The sequence below is a fragment of the Mizuhopecten yessoensis genome, unplaced genomic scaffold, assembly GCF_002113885.1.
Source record: "Mizuhopecten yessoensis strain PY_sf001 unplaced genomic scaffold, ASM211388v2 scaffold1321, whole genome shotgun sequence".
Lineage (NCBI taxonomy): Eukaryota > Metazoa > Mollusca > Bivalvia > Pectinida > Pectinidae > Mizuhopecten > Mizuhopecten yessoensis.
The window spans coordinates 243692-265597 of record NW_018403988.1 but is presented as its reverse complement, the minus strand read 5'-3'; the positions used below and the strand labels follow the sequence as shown (position 1 = coordinate 265597).

At 34.8% G+C, this 21906-nt stretch overlaps 2 protein-coding genes across 2 annotated transcripts in view; one reads left to right on the top strand and one right to left on the bottom strand.

Moving 5' to 3' along the window:
- The window catches only part of LOC110460051, a 16579-nt gene extending 8352 nt beyond the window's left edge, over nucleotides 1-8227 (top strand). The window contains exon 2 of the mRNA XM_021512758.1: nucleotides 5126-8227. Within this exon, the coding sequence (XP_021368433.1) occupies nucleotides 5588-7534 (1947 nt within the window). The 5' untranslated portion in view covers nucleotides 5126-5587 and the 3' untranslated portion in view covers nucleotides 7535-8227. The remainder of the gene's footprint in view (nucleotides 1-5125) is intronic.
- Nucleotides 8228-19986: 11759 nt separating this feature from the next.
- Nucleotides 19987-21906, bottom strand: part of LOC110460031 (tankyrase-like) — a 19491-nt gene continuing 17571 nt past the window's right edge. Inside the window, exon 4 of the mRNA XM_021512732.1 lies at nucleotides 19987-20377. The gene's annotated coding sequence lies outside the window, so the exon portion shown is untranslated. The remainder of the gene's footprint in view (nucleotides 20378-21906) is intronic.

Sequence of the window (21906 nt, the reverse complement as noted above, 5' to 3'; positions counted from 1 at the left end):
ATCATTACATGTAATTGCCTTTGAATAATCTTTATGCTTGACTAATAACTAGCAAGCAAGCCACTTAACTATTTTGCTTTATGTATATACATGCATGTATGGTAAACTATATATATACATATTATTAGCAACCAATATTTCAATGTGCTTGTGCTTCTCTAATTGCTTAACTTTTTGTGTCTTGCTTGTGTTCATTTTTTATTTTTATTTATTATATACTTAATTATTGATTCGTTTTCATGTTTATGTGCTATTTGTTATGATTGTTGTGTCTGCTCTTGATAAATCATCTTGGTTTTTTTCTCGGGTTTTCATAAGGTATCGAACTCCATGTTATATTTGTCATTGGATACTTATATTTAAAAATAAATCTTTTTGTCTTAATTGTGATAATAGAACCTATCGTATACTTATAATATTTGCTTTATTTCTTGAAATTCAGCCAACTTTTGCTCACTAATAGCATTATTTGTATATGTATAGATTACCTCTCTGAATAGGTTATCTCCCTTACACCACTGATAATCTGTAACTATTCATTATTTTTCTTCTTATACATGTAACTTTAGGTTACTAGTATATGAATAAATCTTAAAATATAACATGATTGTCTCAAATGATTGATTTCATGTTCTGTCTGTATATAAATATTTGTATATATGTATTTAAAATAATTAATTTGTTTATCTGCTTCAATTGATTTTTTTACACTTGTAGTTGAACATGTTACACTGAATTCAAGAAACTACTGTTGTTAATTGTTTTGATAATACTCAAGTTCAGTATACCACTCCCTATGAAATTATATTTAAAATATCAAATTGATGCTTTCCACATTCTGAGAATATTATTTTTCATTAGTCCCTACTGTTATTTCTTTCCTCAAGTCTCTGCTTATTTATTTATTGTTATTTTTTTTTTTTTTTTTTTTTTTTTTTTCATTTTTTGGCGTGTTAGTAGTTTGTAAGTATGTTTGTGTGTGATTGTAAGCTATACTATAGTTCTTCCTCTATTACTGCCTGTAATACCAATATGATATCACTACATGTATACTCAAGATATTTTATACATTCTGTTTGTTATAAAACTTCTACTTCTGATGTCTGGAAATATTCACTCTAATCCAGGTCGCTCATCAATCAGTATTAATCAAAGAAACTACTATAATGATTTATCAATAATGCACTTAAATGTTAGGTCTCTTCGGAACAAGGTTGATCTTATAGATACTGAATTCACTGACTATGACATCCTATGTCTTACTGAAACTCACCTGAATAATGAAATAACTGAATCTGATTTGCAAATTAACTCACATCCCAACTCATATCGTAGAGACAGACAATCACAACACGGTGGTGGTATTATGATATATACTAAAAACAACCTCTTAATAAATCACAGAACTGATCTTGAAACTGAAGACATAGAACTTGTCATCCTAGAAATTAACACTTCTAACAAAAAAATACTTCTCTGCTGTCTTTATAGACCTCCTAATACAAAAGTAGATTACTGGAATAAACTTGATAACATTTTAGATAATCTTTCTAATACTAATCTTAATATCATTATCACTGGTGACATAAATATTGACTTTATCACAATGAAACCTAATTCACATCTTGCAAGATTAATTACTAAATATCACTTAAAAAACTTAATACAATCACCAACACGCATTACAAACACTACTGCTACCTTAATTGATGTATTTATTACTAATAATGTAAACATTTTTACCTCAACAAATGTACTTTCCCCTCTCTGTAGTGATCACTGCCCCATCCTTGCTAACATTTGTTTTAAGACACTAAAAAATAAACCATTCAAGAAACCTATATATAAGTTCAATGAAGCTAATTGGGATGCTATTAATAATGAACTACTTAGTAATGATTGGGATTCCATAGTTAATAACACTACTAGCATTAATGAACTATATTCTACTATTATAAACAAAATAAACTCTGCTACTAACTCTCATATACCTCACAAAACAATTACTGTCCATCCTGATGATAAACCTTGGATGACTGGTGAAATTCGGCATAAATTAAGATATAAGAATAGATTACATAAAAGAGCTAAAAATAAAAATAGGGAACAAGATTGGGCAAAATTTAGAACTTGTCGCAATGACACTATACAAATTATTCGGCAATCCAAAGAAAATTACTTTAAGAAACTTCAAAATTGTCTTGCCGACAAAACAGTGCATCCAAGAAAATGGTGGCAGATAGCAAAATCTATAGGAAAAATGAATAACACTAGCACTAATTCTTATCCTCTAAAATCTAACAATAAAATATTAATCCATCCACAAGATAAAGCTGAGGCACTAAATAACTTCTTTACCACCATTGCCTCTGATATTACTGACACTAACCTACCTGATTTACCTCCCTTATGTCCATTTGAACTTTCTGACATTAACATTACTGAACAAGATATAACTGACCAATTTGACATTTTTAATAAAAACAAACCAGCTGGTCCTGATGGTATTTTACCTATGATTGTAAAGAACATTTCTGCTTCTTTAGTATACCCACTCAAACTATTATTTAATAGAACTTTATCTATTGGAGTAATACCTGATGTACTAAAAACGGCTAATGTTACTGCTCTCTATAAAGGTAAAGGAGATATCAGTGATCTCAATAATTATAGACCTATTGCTATTACATCTATTTTTATCAAAATGTTAGAAAAAAATATTTTTAAATATACGTTTAATTATATTTCAAGTCACAATATGTTAAGTGTACATCAGTCAGGATTTCAACCCAAAGACTCCACTACTAATCAACTAGCTGATATCTATAATACTATAAGTGGCAATTTAGACCAAGGTAAAGATTTGCGTTTTGTTTTCTGTGACATAAGTAAAGCATTTGATCGAGTATGGCATTTGGGCCTATTATATAAACTAAAAACATATGGTATTAAAGGTAAATTATATAATTGGTTTAAAGCTTACTTATCTGACAGAAAACAAAGGGTTATCTTTGAAGGTTATAAATCTAGTACCAAACCTATGTCTGCAGGGGTTCCTCAAGGATCTGTCCTTGGTCCCTTCCTCTTTCTTCTTTTTATTAATGATATTACTAATAATGTAACTTCTCATATAAAACTCTTTGCAGATGATACCTCTCTCTATGTAATAGTAAATAATAACAATGACCTTACAACACCTACTAACATGCTTAATGATGATCTTGACTCAATCTCTGAATGGTCAAAGCGATGGCAGATCCTATTCAATCCGAATAAGACTGTAGCTATTAACTTCTCTCGTAGACACATTAACAATCATCCTCAACTGCTATTTAACAATACTCCAATTGCACAACATGAACACCATACTCACTTAGGACTAACATTTAACAGTAAAGGGACATGGTCAGATCACATTTCAAATATTTATAAGAAAGCGAACTCTAGACTAAGTATTCTTAGAATTTTAAAAACTACAGTTGATAGGAATACATTAAAAACATTATATGTCTCTTATATAAGACCTGTGCTAGAATATTCTGATATAGTATGGGATAATTGTACCAAATCGGAATCAGATCTTTTAGAATCAGTTCAACTAGAAGCTATGCGTTTAATTACTGGCCTCAGACGAGGTACATCTCATCATATTCTGTATACTGAAACACAACTTGAAACATTACACACACGAAGACAAAATCATAAACTAACATTAATGTATAAGATTCTTAATAATTACACTCCAACTTATCTCGATAATATCATTCAACCATTTCTAAATGTAAATAATAACTATACCTTCAGAAATAACAGATTCTTTAATATACCACAGACAAGAACTACTACTTATATGAATAGCTTCTTCCCTTCTACAATGGTAAAATGGAATGCACTTGATAGCACTGTACGAGACTCCATCTCAATTTCATCTTTTAAAAAGAAACTTAAAAAAACCTTTGATACATCCGTCTCAGAAACTTTTATTAACTGTGTTCCGAGGAAACTTAACATAATTTTATGTCAGCTAAGAAATTTTAAAAGTGATCTTAACTGTGATAAGTTACAAGACCATCTGATTGATGATGCTTCCTGTGTATGTGGTGTACAGAGGGAAGATCTAATACATTTTTTCTTTCAATGTCCTCTGTATTCTAATATTAGGCATCATATTACCACTATTTATAATCTAGTAGGATATTTAAATCTGCACTGTTTAGTATATGGTATTAGTAATGCATCCAACCAATTAAATAAAACTATTCTTATACATGTTGACTCTTATATTAAATCATCAAAACGTTTCGTTACTTATACGTGCTAGATAAATTTCCAAATGAATATTCATGTATTGTTATAATTATTGTTATTCAGGCAAGTTTTATCCCTTAAATAACGAGTATTAGACATAAGCTGGTGTGGGTGTGGGTGTGCATGAGTGTGAGAGGAAACGAATCACAACATTTTATATATTTAAGCATTGTACATATCTACCGGAATTAGAAGAAGACTGATATAGGCAAAGCCTGTTGTCTTATTCTTTTGTCAATACTGTTCAAATATCTCCTTTAATGTTAACTTATATGTTTGTATTATATATGTATTGTCAATAAAATACTTTGAAATTGAAATTGATACTCTAGGGGCTACTCTTACGTTCGCTCTCTGCACCTCCGGAATATGTCATAGCAAAATCAACGGCTCAGTGTGCATCACCTAGTGGATGAGACGAGAAGACTAGTGTGATTATTTGATGTACATCAAAATAATCTCTCGGTCGCTTAACGGTAAAATTGACTAGCTTTGAAGTTGGGTGCCGCTCTTTAATTTTCAAAGGACAGGTATCAGTCTAGCGATTGCTCAGGTGTTGTTTTTACCTGAGACCAAGCAAATAGCTAGACACGTGCCTCTAACTTTTCTATGTCGTATTCCAGCGGTGCAGAGAGCGAACGTGAGTGTAACTCCTGATGCATCGAGGATGGTTTGAACAAACCAGATTAAAAGGGATTTGTCAATAATCGTTTTTTCATCTATTTTAAATTACATTTCAAAATGTTTTATTAAGGTAGTAATTGTCAATATAAAACAATTCATTGGTGGTATTTATTTTTTTGTTTTTAATTCACAGATAACATACTTTAAAAATCATGATCTGAATGACGAGAAGTACCAGCGGTACGTCAGGGCAAATTAAAGTGGATGCAGTGCGTGTTGGAGGAGGAGGCACGTTCAGCTAACGGAAAACAATCGAGGAGTAAGCCGGACAAAAAAAAAGTTGGAGGGGCACGCCTAACGAACGGGAAATGGATGACATTACGACGAGAATAATTGTCATTTTACTTTAAACCATATAACTTTTACGAACACTTATTTTCAGGATTGCACCTATGGCAATCCAAGGGGGAGGATATGAACTCTAAAAAGGGATAATTATACGTTCATTAACAACCATGATTATAATGCGCTGGAACATTCAAGTGGTATTCAATTTGGCTATGGACTCCCCTTGCAGAAAATAGAACGTAAACAGATATATGTTTATTGCGATATAAGAAGCGATATTCGGTGTCTAATACGACTAAATATAAAGATGTATTCAAAGAAAGTACCCAAAGTCCTTCGTATGGCATTTTTTACTTTTTTGATACTTGTGATAACAATCAAAGGAAGAGATTTTTTTAAAGACGTTCCGCACGATATTTTCGTTCTGAATAACTCAAGCCAGGACGCGGCTTCTGTTTGTGTCTTGCCTAAACATGACCCGTTCGACAGCAGTATTATGAAATATTTTTACGATGTTAAAATGCCCTGTAACCGATTTCCAGATGTTGTGTCTCTCGACTCCAAGAGTCGGATACAGACTAACATATCTGCTATAAAGGAGGCCGGATGGCAGCACCTGACGTGTGAACGTGAGATTATACAGAGATTAAACGAAGAGAACATAGCATTTATATCACCAAGTCCTGACAAATTATCAATAGCTCTAAGTGACTGCTCTAAGATATCCTGCAGGGATGAGAGCTCATCGTTGGTATACCAACAGCTTGTATTCCATACAGACAGTGAACGCGTGCTTAAGTCCAAAACAATCAAGGATGAGGCCACGGATAGTCCTAGCGTTCTTATCTTCGGCATTGATTCTGTGTCCCAGCTTACAGCCAAAAGATTGTTGCCGAATACATTGAACTACCTGGAGCGTTCGTTAGGTGCTCATCTTTTCCAGGGTTATACAAAAGTAGCTGAAAACACCTTTCCTAATCTGGTGGCTTTGCTTTCCGGTCAAAAAGAAAACCTTGAGGCGTTGTTTCATGGTAAATATCTAGATAATGTGGTGCCATTCATTTGGAGGAATTTCTCTGACAAAGGTTATGTGACGATGTATGCTGAAGAGCAACCAGTGTCGCCTTCCTTCAATGCGGTATCTAAAGGGTTCCGAACTCCCCCTACTGACCACTACTTTAGGCCTTGTGCGATGGCGATGGATAATACAAACACTTTTATTCAATCTCCTAAATATCAATATTCGTCAAAGTTTTACAACAAAATTTTACTATCAAAGCAGTTTATGTTTTGTCATGGTAATAAAGCAAAACATGAAATTCATATTAACTACTTAAAATCGTTTTTGAAATCGTATAAAAATAAGAGGAAGTTTTCTCTGACATGGATCGCTGCACTGGCGCACGATGACCTGAACTATCTCCGGTTGGCAGACGATCAATTTAGGGATTTCTTTGAATGGTCAAATAAAAACGGACATTTAAACAACACCATACTAATTTTTCTCAGTGACCATGGCTCCAATCTTAACGAAATTCGGAACACAGTCATTGGACGGGTAGAGGAAAGGATGCCTATTTTTGTTATTGCTCTACCGCCATCTTTAAAAAATAAGTATCCTAATTTAGAGAAAATCTTGCGTCAAAATGCAGAAAGGTTGACGTCACATTTTGATACATATCATACCATAGTGGACATTCTCCAAGGAACGTTTACGGGGTCAGGTGGAACTAAGTCCGGACAAGTTGGCAGGAGTCTGTTTGGAGCAATTTCCCCTGACCGGACATGTGAGGACGCCGGTATCCGTCGGGAATACTGTCCATGCCATAAATATGTTCCGGTCGACGTTCCTCAAGACAAACTCATAATATTTGGTCAGAAAATTGTCAAAAACATCAATGCAAAGTTTAATACAGAATATCCGCAATGTAAACAATTGTCATTACACAAAGTAGAAAATTCTCAAAAAGTCGAATCAAATTTTATTCCCATGCATGAATCAACACATTTTACTTGGTACAGTCTTTGGCATAGTAAATCAACACATTTAGCGAGCAAACAATACCGTATGTTGATAAGTACCATTCCGGGTCTGGCCCAGTTCGATAGTTCACTTACTGAACACAGTGATGGAAGTATCGAGGTCTGGGATCACATAAGTCGTGCAAATAGGTACGGGAACCAGTCACACTGTGTACAGGCGAGCGAGTTGAAACCATACTGTTTTTGTAGTCGGAATCCGTCACCCAGCTAGCTTTTCAGTTTTATAAAACATTGAACAACGTTTTCAGACCGTTCGGGGAAAATTATTACCATAAATATATTTAAAACTTTACTTTGACGATGCAAAAAGCAATGTAAACATTATATTTCACCATATGGCCATTTCAGACTCATTAACTGATGTGTAACAAGAACTGAATGTGACTTGCTCAATTTGTCAAATGCCTATGTTGTAAGTATGTTGTGTTAATTTATAAAGACATCATTTCATTTTTTTCTATTGTTTACTTTTATTTATTTTGATGTGACATTGTAATTAGCGAAACAAAGGAATAATACTGACTGAGTATATCGCCACCTTCCTAAACAGGAAAAATCAGATACATGTAATATGTTTTATTAGGTAACTGTGAAACATTTAGTTGTAATCATTTTTGATCATATATATTTGTTGACGACGAAAATATCACATTATTTCATTATATTATTGAGAAAAAGTTATCTTGTATCTCATGAAGATGGTTACAAAAGGAATGATACACTGTAATGAGGTAAAATTTCATTTAAATTCTAATTTCACTTTTGTGAATGTTTGAATTTCTTCAGATATATTTTTAATATCTTCGGTATGGCAAGGCTTTAATTACTAACACTTTTCTTTAATTTCAAATGTATGTTTGTATGCAAATTTGTTTATTTATGTTATAATTTTTGTGTAGATGAATGTATATATATATGTGTGTGTATGTTTGTATACATGTTATTATATGTACATGTAGTGTGTAAGTAAGTGTTCGTCCTCTATGTTAGGTTCAAATGTTTTAGTATCTCAACTAAATTTACTAAATTTATGAAATATGATGAAAGAAAGTGATAGAAAGATGAATGTTGAACGAAAACCCTCCTATGAGAGGATTGTAAAGAGGGAAGATCCCAGGGCTCCTCAACCCTGGCTTCCTCCGTAAACACTTGCCGAGGAAATAAAATATTTGAACCTGAAAAAAAAAAAAAAAACATAAAAAAATAAAATAAAAAAAATAAAAAAAATTGCAGTTTTGTAAAATTTTCTACTAAAATGTATTTCTGAAAACAGTGGAAAGAAGTACACTTTGGTGGCAGTGTTGTACTCCATGATGTACCTAACATATAAATATAAAAGCATTGGTTGTCCTTTTTAAAGAAGATACAATTCATTATATCTATTATCGAAACGTTCCTAGGTCAGTTACCTTACAAGTGTTTCTTTCTTCGTTCTCTTTCGTTATTTGTCTCTTTTTCTTTCTTACATTGCCGAATGTTTAGAGTTGAATACAATTTTAAAAACTTTATCTTTATTTACAAATATTAAACGATCGTTTAATATATCATTGCTACTGTAAGTTATTTTCTTTATGTTTCTGTTTTCATTTTTTTCTCTCACGTATAGTGTTCAGTATGTGTTCACAATGTAATTGTAAGATGGTCCAGTTGGTAGCTTATTTATTGCACATCAATTTTGGTTTTCATTTCAAGTTAAAACATGATAAAAAAAATTGGTATTGTCCAAGTTATACTCAAAAGCCTTCTCCAATCCAATTTTACAGAATACAGGTTTTCCTTCAAGTGATCTTGTTTCAATATTTTTTTAATATGTGCTTATGTCATCATAATCAATAGCAACTACCTTGAAATGCACTTTTGTAGGAGTAAGAAATTAAATAAGGATTTTAGCTTTTAGTACATGTGCATTTTCATATCCTTTTGATGCAAGTACATGTACTCACCGGTATACTAGGTTGAATGATTTGTTGTATGAGTTTGTCAGTAAACCTAGTACACTGAATGTAGTCCAGTAAACCTAGTACACTGAATCTAGTCCAGTAAACCTAGTACACTGAATCTAGTCTAGTAAACCTAGTACACTGAATCTAGCCCAGTAAACCTAGTACACTGAATGTAGTCCCGTAAACCTAGTACACTGAATGTAGTCCAGTAAACCTAGTACACTGAATCTAGCCCAGTAAACCTAGTACACTGAATGTAGTCCCGTAAATCTAGTACACTGAATGTAGTCCCGTAAACCTAGTACACTGAATCTAGTCTAGAAAACCTAGTACACTGAATGTAGCCCAGTAAACCTAGTACACTGAATGTAGTCCCGTAAACCTAATACACTGAATGTAGTCCCGTAAACCTAGTACACTGAATGTAGTCCAGTAAACCTAGTACACTGAATGTAGTCCAGTAAACCTAATACACTGAATGTAGTCCGGTAAACGTAGTACACTGAATGTAGTCTAGTAAACCTAATACACTGAATGTAGTCCAGTAAACCTAGTACACTGAATGTAGTCTAGTAAACCTAGTACACTGAATGTAGTCCAGTAAACCTAGTACACTGAATGTAGTCCAGTAAACCTTGTACACTGAATGTAGTCCAGTAAACCTAGTACACTGAATCTAGTCCAGTAAACCTAGGACACAGAATCTAGTCCCGTAAACCTAGTACACTGAATCTAGTTCAGTAAACCTAGGTTTACTGGAATACATTCAGTGTACTAGGCTTACTGGACTACATTCAGCGTACTAGGTTTACTGGACTTCATTTAGTTGACTATGTTTACTGTACTACCTTCAGTTTACTAGGTTTACGGGACTACATTCAGTGTACTAGGTTTATAAACCTAGTACACTGAATGTAGTCCAGTAAACCTAGTACGCTGAATGTATTCCAGTAAACCTAGTACACTGAATGTAGTCCAGTAAACCTAGTACATTGAATGTAGTCCAGTAAACCTAGTACACAGAATCTAGTCCGGTGATCCCAGTACACTTAATCTAGTCCGGTGATCCCTGTACACTTAATCTAGTCTAGAAAATCTAGTACAATGAATCTAGTCCAGTAAAACGAAGACACTGCATCTAGTAAAATAAACCCATTACACTGAATCTAGTATGTAAACCTAGTACACTGAATCTATTCTAGTACACCTACTACACTAAATATAGTACAGTAAACCTAATTTAGTGCATCTAGTCCAGTACACCTTGTACACTAAATCTAGCCCAGTAAACCTAGTACACTGAATCTAGTCAAGTAAACCTAGGACACTGAATCTAGCCCAGTAAACTTGGTACACTGATAATAGTAAAATAAACCTAGAACACTGATAAAAGTCCAGTAAACGTATGACACTGATAATAGTCAAATAACCCTTGTATACTGAATCTATTCGAGTAAACCTATTACACCGAATCTAGTCCAGTATATCTAGGACACCGAATCTGGTCCAGTATATCTAGTACACCGAATCTGGTCCAGTAAACCTATTACACCGAATCTAGTCCAGTATATCTAGTACACCGAATCTGGTCCTGTATATCTAGTACACCGAATCTGGTCCAGTATATCTGGTACACCGAATCTGGTCCAGTATATCTAGTACACCGAATCTGGTCCAGTATATCTAGTACACCGAATCTAGTCTAGTATACCTAGTACACCGAATCTGGTCCAGTATATCTAGTACACTGAAATCTAGTCCAGTATATCTAGTACACCGAATCTAGTCTAGTATACCTAGTACACTGAATCTAGTCCGGTAAACCTAGTACACCGAATCTAGTCCAGTATATCTAGTACACTGAATCTAGTCCAGTATATCTAGTACCATAAATTAAGTCTAGTGAACAAAGAAAACTAAATCTAGTGTAATTTGCTCCAATGAGCATGGTTGGTTGATGTTGTAGAACTACTTGGTTTTAACATTGTTGTATCTGATTGTGGCTTTTATGTTAAACCGATCATGCTATTTGAACAGGTTTGATATCTTTTTATAACCATTTCACATGATGAGCTTTAGTTACACAGATGTAATTGCACCCAAAACGATTTGGTAGAAGATACAGTAAACATTAATTGCACTGTACTGTACGGGTGTCTTTCTGTCTCACCGGTGACGCTAGGGGCCAAACGTGGGGACATTCAAACTGGATTCAACTACTGTTGAACCCGAAGAGGAGGTGAGAAAAATCCTTTCGTTATGCTTAGTACTATTTTCAAAAGCTCTAAGAATACTGTTTAACACAAAGTAATAATGTGTTAAGTATACATATTTCATAACATGAACCGTACTACCACTCAAAAGGGATCGAGTTGTCCATTACAAAAATCCACCAGCAGATTCCACAGTTGTATCTGGAAAGATGAACGTAAAACAACAATATAGAAACTGTCTTTAGGTCTGTAGTCGTAAAAAACATCAGATTTATCATTTAAGGTTTCAGTGAATTCATATAACTCTGGAGAATTATATTTATCCAGTATCTTAGGTGGAAATATTAGTTTGCTGATTTCGAGAAGATTCTAGAATGTCAGTACCGGGATTACCTGTTTTCCACATACAACCTATGATCAGATGCTCCACGGCACCTCAATTAAGGTATTAGTTTTATCGTTTCAATTCATATGATTAATATAAGGTCAGATAATTTCACAGTACAATTATTCAAAACAAATTCCAACGCAGGTACAATATAAGATGACATACTTATAGTGTGTCTATACTTCAACTTTCAACATCAAGTATGTTTTAGCATTCCTAGAATATTTAGATGAGCTCTCCTTTATTAAGAATCTCTTTAATTCGATCTTTTCCCGGCCATTTCCTGTTGGCAGCAAGTCCTGTGATCACGGTAGTCATGTTTTCGTATTAACTGGTCACTAGAATGAAGAAGTGAGTTATTTTGTTTCCTCTGTGTACAGTAAATGACACAGTTTTATCTTGGTTGAACAAAGGTTTGTTATGCTTCGGCCAGGTATTAATTAATAAAAGACCCATTAAATGGGAAAATAAGTTATCATAAAATAAAATAAAAGAAATACCATCAAATTATGAATACATAGTATTTTAGTGCTTATTTCGTGTATGAAACGAAAAAAGAAAAGGGAAATAGAAAGTGACCCATTGATTGCCCAGAGGATCATATTCGTAATTTTTTAAAGAAGAAATATAGCATTTGAAAATTATTCTACTTTATAGAAAATATACTTAAGTTTCATATATTGTACGTTTATAATGTATTAATTGCTTTTGTAGCGGAACTGGACTGGGTCGATCGCTGGTAGCTCATGTTGGTTATAGCGTCTTTTCCTGATACTTTTTATATCCTGACACGGAATAAAAGTCGTTATCTTGTCGGCAGTAAAAACAATGTATTCTGTACAGTGATCGGTAATTTCTCATAAAGCACTTAACTGTAAATCTTTTGTTAAAGTTGGTTAATAGCTACATGAAAACACCTTTGTTCCTACCTCAGACAACAGAGTTCTTTTAAATTTAATTGCCCCCAACAGTACAGTTTTCGCCACTATGAGAAGATTGGATACATGTTGAAATAGATCGGCATTGAACATGTGTAACATTACAAGCGGGTATAAGAGAAAAGCCGGGTGTTCTATACAGATAATAAAACCTCAATTATATACAAATATTTGTATTCACCTGCGCAGCACACAGGGCGGTTCCTCTACTTAACTTCGTAACTAACAAACTAACAAAACTAAAATCGTTCATAATAATCAAGTGAGGTTTTCTGATGGCTACCAATGGAGACAATCCCGGGGAGCGGTTGTTATTCTCGTCGGTTACACAATCCTCACCTGAGGTCTTAATTTAATAAGTAGATCAGTTGTTCCCAACTATCAAAGGGCTGATCGGTATACTCACTGGTTTAAATACACTTTTGACCGCATGCCAATACAAAGAGCAGTTGTGTTCTGGGGTCGAGTGGTAAACTAACTGTTTATACCCTGCCTACAACTTACTGAATTATAAATAAGACTAAAACAAAAACAAACCTAAATGAACAAAAACACCCCTCCCCATCTTAAGATAGTTCAATAATAAATCCCTTTCTTCCCCACCCCGTTATTTAAAGTCCCCTGTCATCTTTGCACGACAAAGACCCCTTGTTCTATTTTTGTATAAAGATAAAGCGTGATAGGTCCGATACAATGTAACAGTATGGTTTTGATTTTCAGAGGTAAGTTTAATGGATTATAAAATATATTCACCAAATAAAAATTACTCAAGGCCATGGGCACCATTTTGTTAGCTAGGCTTTGCTGACAGTAAAAGAGGGTCCTCCTTATATCTTACACTCAAACCCGTCCTGACCAAGACTAAGGGGGGGGGGGGGGGGGGGGCATCAATCCGGTTAGGAAAGACAACTTCAGCTTTCCGTATTTGCAGGTAAAAACAACTTCACAAAACGGATTGGCAATTATTTGGGGGATATATTCAACATTCACTAACAGCTTTAAATAACAATAACAATAACCTTTCAAAGGTTTTTTCCTCAAAAGGGGGTGAGTGGGTGATTACTTGAACAGGGACTATTACTAGAGGTAGCAGAGTCAGATCTCGGGCAGGCTAGTACACTGAATGTAGTCTAGTCAACCTAGTACACTGAATGTAGTCTAGTCAACCTAGTACACTGAATGTAGTCCCGTAAACCTAGTACACTGAATCTAGTCTAGTAAACCTAGTACACTGAATGTAGTCCCGTAAACCTAGTACACTGAATGTAGTCTAGTCAACCTAGTACACTGAATGTAGTCTAGTCAACCTAGTACACTGAATGTAGTCTAGTCAACCTAGTACACTGAATGTAGTCCAGTAAACCTAGTCCACTGAATGAAGTCCAGTAAACCTAGTACGCTGAATGTGTTCCAGTAAACCTAGTACACTGAATGTAGTCCAGTAAACCTAGTCCACTGAATGAAGTCCAGTAAACCTAGTACACTGAATGTAGTCTAGTCAACCTAGTACACTGAATGTAGTCCAGTAAACCTAGTACGCTGAATGTATTCCAGTAAACCTAGTACACTGAATCTAGTCCGGCAAACCTAGTACACCGAATCTATTCCAGTATATCTAGTACACTGAATCTAGTCCAGTATATCTAGTCCACTGAATCTAGTCCAGTATATCTAGTCCACTGAATCTAGTCCAGTATATCTAGTCCACTGAATCTAGTCCAGTAAACCTTGTACACTGAATGTAGTCCAGTAAACCTAGTACGCTGAATGTGTTCCAGTAAACCTAGTACACTGAATCTAGTCCAGTATATCTAGTCCACTGAATCTAGTCCAGTAAACCTTGTACACTGAATGTAGTCCAGTAAACCTAGTCCACTGAATGAAGTCCAGTAAACCTAGTACGCTGAATGTGTTCCAGTAAACCTAGTACACTGAATCTAGTCTAGTAAACCTAGTACACTGAATCTAGTCTAGTAAACCTAGTACACTGAATCTAGTCTAGTAAACCTAGTAGATACTTACTAGAGGTAGCAGAGTCCGATCTCGGGGAGGCGTGCGTGCTTACTAGATCATGGACTATAAATAGAGGTAGCAGCGTCAGATCTCTGGGAGGCGTGCGTGATTACTAGAATATGGACTATTACTAGAGGTAGCAGGGTCAGATCTCGGGCAGGCGTGCGTGATTACTAGAGCATGGACTTTTACTAGAGGTAGCAGAGTCCGATCTCGGGGAGGCGTGCGGGTTTACTAGATCATGGACTATAAATAGAGGTAGCAGCGTCAGATCTCTGGGAGGCGTGCGTGATTACTAGAGCATGGACTTTTACTAGAGGTCGCAGAGTCAGATCTCGGGGACGCGTGCGTGATTACTAGATTATGGACTATTACTAGAGGTAGCAGAGTCCGATCTCGGGGAGGCGTGCGGGTTTACTAGATCATGGACTATAAATAGAGGTAGCAGCGTCAGATCTCTGGGAGGCGTGCGTGATTACTAGATTATGGACTATTACTAGAGGTAGCAGAGTCAGATCGCTGGGAGGCGTGCGTGATTACTAGAGCATGGACTTTTACTAGAGGTAGCAGATTCAGATCTCGGGGAGGCGTGGGGGATTACTAGATCATGGACTATTTCTAGAGGAAGCAGAGTCAGATATCGGGGACCCGTGCGTGTTTACTAGATCATGGACTATAAATAGAGGTAGCAGAGTCAGATCTCTGGGAGGCGTGGGTGATTACTAGATCATGGACTATTTCTAGAGGAAGCAGAGTCAGATCTCGTGGAGGACTATTCATTATTGTAAAACAATAAAGCTTGTACTGATTTAGAGAAAATCTTGCGTCAAAATGCAGAAAGGTTGACGTCACATTTTGATACATACCATACCATAGTGGACATTCTCCAAGGAACGTTGAGGACGCCGGTATCCGTCGGGAATACTGTCCATGCCATAAATATGTTCCGGTCGACGTTCCTCAAGACAAACTCAGAAAATTTGGTCAGAAAATTGTCGAAAACATCAATGCAAAGTTTAATCCAGAAAATCCACAATGTAAACAATTGTCATTACACAAAGTAGATAATTCTCAAAAAGTCGAATCAAATTTTATTCCCATGTATGAATCAAAACATTTTACTTGGTACAGTCTTTGGCATAGTAAATCAACACATTTAGCGAGCAAACAATACCGTATGTTGATAAGTACCATTCCAGGTCTGGCCCAGTTCGAAAGTTCACTTACTGAACATAGTGATGGAAGAATCGAGGTATGGGACCACATAATTCGGGCAAATAGGTACGGGAACCAATCACATTGTGTAAAAGCCAACGAGCTAAAGGCGTTCTGTTTTTGTGGGGTTAAGCTGCCGCTCAGCTAGGTCATTTATTCTATCCATACGATACATCGCACACATTTTTGACAATGATTATCTCATTTTAATGCTTCTTTCCATATAGTTTTGGAACTTTATCAGTAAAGATGTATTTAAAACTTTAGTTTGTCGATGCAGAAAACCAAATAAACTAGACCTGTAACTGCACCATATATAGTCATTTACCTTGGGCCTTTTTCGTTTATCGACATACAGACGGTTTGGTTTCAACAAATTTTATTGTATTTACAAAAGGATTAGACAACAGTGCCTATATTAGTCTTCTCCTGAAACGGTACAACATATATACATTAACAACAACAAAAAAAGATATATTTACAAAATTATCGATAATTAATTACGTATTGAAATAGATGGACATTTATATGGAAAATATGTATATATGTTTGAATTAATGATATGGCTGAATGTTTCAACTACACACACTAATAACAAGGCTAACATTTCTACCAGTGGCGTAGATGACTAGTTCATTTTCGATGTTATGGTACAAGTACAAGTACTGCGTCACTGGCAACATACATACTTCTAAACACACACGCACACACACACCCACACACATACACACATTCACAGAGCAGATTGATATAACGGGAAGTATTAAATAAAAATATACTAATCAAATTCGAGTTAGGTGAATCTATTAGTTAAATCAATAAATTTCTCAACTTTAGATAATATATAATTATTAGTTTCTGGTGATAGCTCATTATCTCCTGATGTAAGTAATTTGAGACTAATAAATCCTACTACATTATATATTTCATAAAAATCCAGTCTGAATTCAGAATAATAAGGACAAAAAAAGAAAAAAATATCAGCACCTTCGCGCGGTGCTCCACAAGAACAACTGCCGTCTTGAATAAGGTGATCAGTAAATTTATCAAAGTTTAAGTCACTTGCTTTATGCCTGATTTGACAAAGTATTGTATTAAAATTCCTAGGATTGCACTGTTTAAAGACATACAGACGGTTGAACATGTTGCACCGGGGTTGTTCGTTTATGAAATAAGGTTGGACCTAGTAATCTGCTGATGTTTTCAGGCGAGCCTTATACACAAGCAGGTACACAGATTTTACTAGGCTAGTAGATACCTGAATCTAATCGAGTAAACCTAGTACTCTGAATCTAGTCTAGTAAACATAGTAAATACACTGAACCTAGTCTAGTAAACCTAGTAGATACCTGAACCTAGTCTAGTAAACCTAGTAGATACCTGAATCTAGTCCAGTAAACCTAGTACACTGAATCTAGTCCAGTAAACCTTGTACACTGAATCTATTCTTGTGAGCCAGATTGACTGATTTTGTATTGTGACTGGACCTTTTTGGTTTAAACTTGGTTTGATCCGATTATCTTTTATATCAAATCGGTCATTCAACTTGAAACGGTTAGATACCTGATTTACAGATCCATTATATAGGAGATACATTTAAATGACAGACGACAAACTTCATATTCCTTTTGGTAGTTACAACCGTAACATGTCCCTTTGACCCTTAAATGAGATGCTCCCAGTTGTGTTTTTTGGAATCGGAGTGCAGAACGTGAATGGTTAAAACAATATTTTTTCTATATACAACAATACTAGCGTTTCAAAAGAAGTACTGATAAATGAGAAGTACAGTGTTTCTCTTCTCTCATTGTCAAGTTTTAATAAGTTTCTTTTGCATTTATGATATAATATGTATATATGTGTGTGTAAGGGTGTGTGGGTGTGTGTGTGTGTGTGTGTGTGTGTGTGTGTAAGGGTGTGTGTGTGTTTTTAATTTGGTCTTACTCTAACCATTTCCTGTTGACGGCAAGTCAATTGTTTACACTGGTCATGTTTTTGTATCAACTGGTCACTAATACCGAATCACAGTGTAAGGTTACGTGAAAGTTTGATTAAGGCTGAATCGCATTTCCCATTGCTTATCTCAGGCATGTTTTTATATATTTAAATAATATGTTATTCATTCATAACATACATGTATATATTAAATGTGCTTTCAACATTCACTTCTATGGTTTAATAGCTATGTATTGTTGCCCTAATTGATATTTACTACTTATTTCAATCCGTTGCGATATTGACATTATAAATACATCTTAATTGATTATTAATGTACAATGTACATAATGCATCGTGTTTCTTAACGTTCTGTGTCTGTACATAATATAATGGGTCTTATTAGTTAACGTTAATTTGGAATTGGTAAATATTTTCTATAAAAAACGTATCACTAGATATCTACTATACTTATAAAACAATTCACTTATTTGAAATGTACATTGAGTTATCTCCCCGTATCATTACTGTTTTGTATTAAGAGGTGTAGCGCTGTAATGGTGACATTCCCTGATGAAGTTGTCTACTTAAGATACCATAATTATACATGTACATAATGCGCAGCGTATGATCGAAAAACAAAGTATTCCGTTATTTGATATACAATACTGACTTGCACAAATTCTCACAAATATAGTTGTATGTGTCATATTTATAAGTTTATGTAATATTGGTTGATTTGATTAACAATCATAGTTTAAAACCAAACTTATCATATTCCTCTTTTTCCTGTGTATGGTTTCTTTGAGTTTATAATTTATGTTTAAGGACAGGTACTGGCCTCGTCTGTCAATACATTCGTATTATAACCATGGGTGCATTGACAGACGAGGCTAGTACCTGATGTTCAAGTAATGTTTGAAAATAAATCGCTCTCGCACTTACACGTATCACGCTCATTACGAGATTTTGCTATGGGTGCGAGGATGACGCTTGGCTGACTATGCCTTAACGTTTGTTTGTTGATGTGAAATTTTGCAATTAAAAGTTCATATATAAAGAGTTGATTTCTTGTTCGTTCGTTATTATCATTTATATATAAAGGTACAGAATGTGCAAAGTGGATAGTATATGCTATTTATCACATATGTTGATACTTATATTTATACTGACTATTCTGGGCATTATTCTCTATTTAAACCATCTTAAGTTACAATTTTAGCGCAGGTATTAATTGAATTAAAAGCTCATTAACAGAATAAAGTATATCGCCATACAATAGTATTATATCTACATGTAGTCTTACATATAATATGAAATACGTTACTGAAAAGGTTCATTAAGCAGGAATGTTAGGTGTATTTGCAAGATTCACCGAGTCACAGATATGTCAAAAACGATGTTATTATGGGGAGGTAACTCCTATATCACTATCGTCACCAGTGACCAAGCTGGCAGAATGTCATCGAAACTGTCTGGGTAAGAACATTGTTTTTACATAGCACTAGGCAGTGACTCGATGAATCTTGCAAATATAATATGAAATACGGTATCTTATTTATTACACAAGATATATAATACATTATGTAAGATATGTACTTACTTAACATCTGTATTTCTATATGAAATACATCATATAGTAAAGTAGTATATAAAATATCGTATATAATACATTATGTAAGATATGTACTTACTTAACATATCTATTTCTATATGAAATATATCATATAGTACAGTAGTAAATAGAATATCATATATAATACATTATGTAAGATATGTACTTACTTATCATGTTTATTTCTATATGAAATATATCATAAAGTAAAGAAGCATATAAAATATCATCTATTATACAAAAGACCTTAGATATTATATATGGTAAAGATACTTTTATTGTATAACAGATCTTGTTATATTATAATTGATATCTAACATACCCTATGGGATATCTAATATATTATACAAAGTATTTCTTATATATGTAAAATATCTCTTATTGTATATTAAGATATCTCTTATTGTATATGAGATATATTATATCATTTACAAGTTGTCTTCTATAACGCGATGAAATGAATGTTAAGTTGGTTTGCCATAGTTCACTGTGTAAGTTTGGAGCAGACAGTATTTGTTACACTAAGCCCGGAAGACATCCATGCATTGCGTTTGGTCGGGAAGGCGTGCAAGATGGTGGTGTCCAGACGAACAGAAACTTCTAAACGCGCTTCATTCAGGATATGGAGTAGACGGAAATGGAAAGACTGGAAGACATCCATTGACGGGCAGTGAGCTGACCACCACTGCTGATCCATCACCACCAAGGGGACGTTCTTGGACACGAGTTAAAACATCCGAAGACTGATGGGTCCGCGGTCTGATGACGTCAATGGCCTATTATTACTTTACCGACTGTATTGATACAAGCATGAACATTTTAATTACGATTAGAAGCCGGATACGTGCTATTTATCTTAGGATGTTTTGTAACATATTTCAAACATTTTTAGACTCGATTTTCTGCAAGATTTGACAAAAACAAAACGATGATTGCAATGTGTCAGTCTATACGTATCTGGATCGTTACCCGCAGGAGAAATACGGATAGTCAACTTACTGCACTGGCCGATTTCCATTGATCCTGTAACATTATTGGCATCCTTGATAATTCAGGAGTTACGCTCATTTTCGCTATCTGCACCCCTCGAATTAGCCCGAGTTTCCTCCGGCCCTGACACCAGGCTTAGACATTTTGGCAGATAGATGCCTCTGTCAAAATGTCTAAGCCTGGTGTCAGGGCCAGGGGAAACTCGGGCTACCCTGGGATATCGAGCATGTATTATTGGTCTTCTGTTCGGAAAATTATTTTTTCATGGGATAAAAGGGAATACACATGTACAAGGTTCATAAGGTTCAACGAGCCCCCTGGACGATGGTATAGTCACTCTAAATTTCCCATCGACACAATCATCATGTTTTGAGGCCGGTTTGCCTCTCCACAGCTAGTAAAGGTGAAAATAAGGTTTGTGAATTAACTAAGATAATATATATATGTCATTGCGTAGTATTTAGTTGGGTCGCAGAAGAGTTGACGTCATGTAATTTACATCTGGCGATTTAGTTGTATGAAGACATCAGCCTTAATGCCTTATCATTGACCACGTTAACTTGCAGGCTTTAGACCATTTTGATAACTTATGTAGACGTTCAATATATTTATATTACAATGGATTCCTTTGTTTTAATTGCGGTCTTTGAATGTCATTTCTCTTGGGGTTGAAATTTGAATGACTATAGCTTCGTTTAACCCTAAGAACACGAACGAATACATATAATTGCCCTACATTTAGGTGGTTTACGAACAGTTTTTGTAATCAAGTGTTAATATTATATGACTAAGGGGAAGCGACTGCGTAAGGATAAGTGTTTAGAGGCTTACACGGCGAGCTACTTATGTTATAGGAGTAGGATTAGGGATGAAAATCATATTCAGGGGTATCGATTTATCAGTGGATAATAGTTAACTTTGAACGGGTGTTGGCGTGAGCTGATTTGACTATCCAATGCTTCCAATAATCTTACCAGGAGACAACCATCAGACAGTTGTGTTTTCTATTTAGAATAATAGCCTTACAAATAACTTAAAACCAGAGACTTTAAAAGCTACTACCGAGTAATACAAGAGGCCCAATGGGCCTGCATCGCTCACCTGGTATAAAACTCACACTTGTAACCTTAAAAGTGATCTAAAATAAAGCTACAGGCAAAATATCAGTATTTATGATTAAAATTCGTTCAAAAGACCCTGTTATTTTTTTTTTAAACATTTCACCCCTGTGATTGAAAGTCGAACAAAGTCATTATGTTGAACACATTGTATAGGCTTTCATCTCAGGATGCAACTTGCAAAGTATAAACATCCTGGGACCCATGGTTATTCA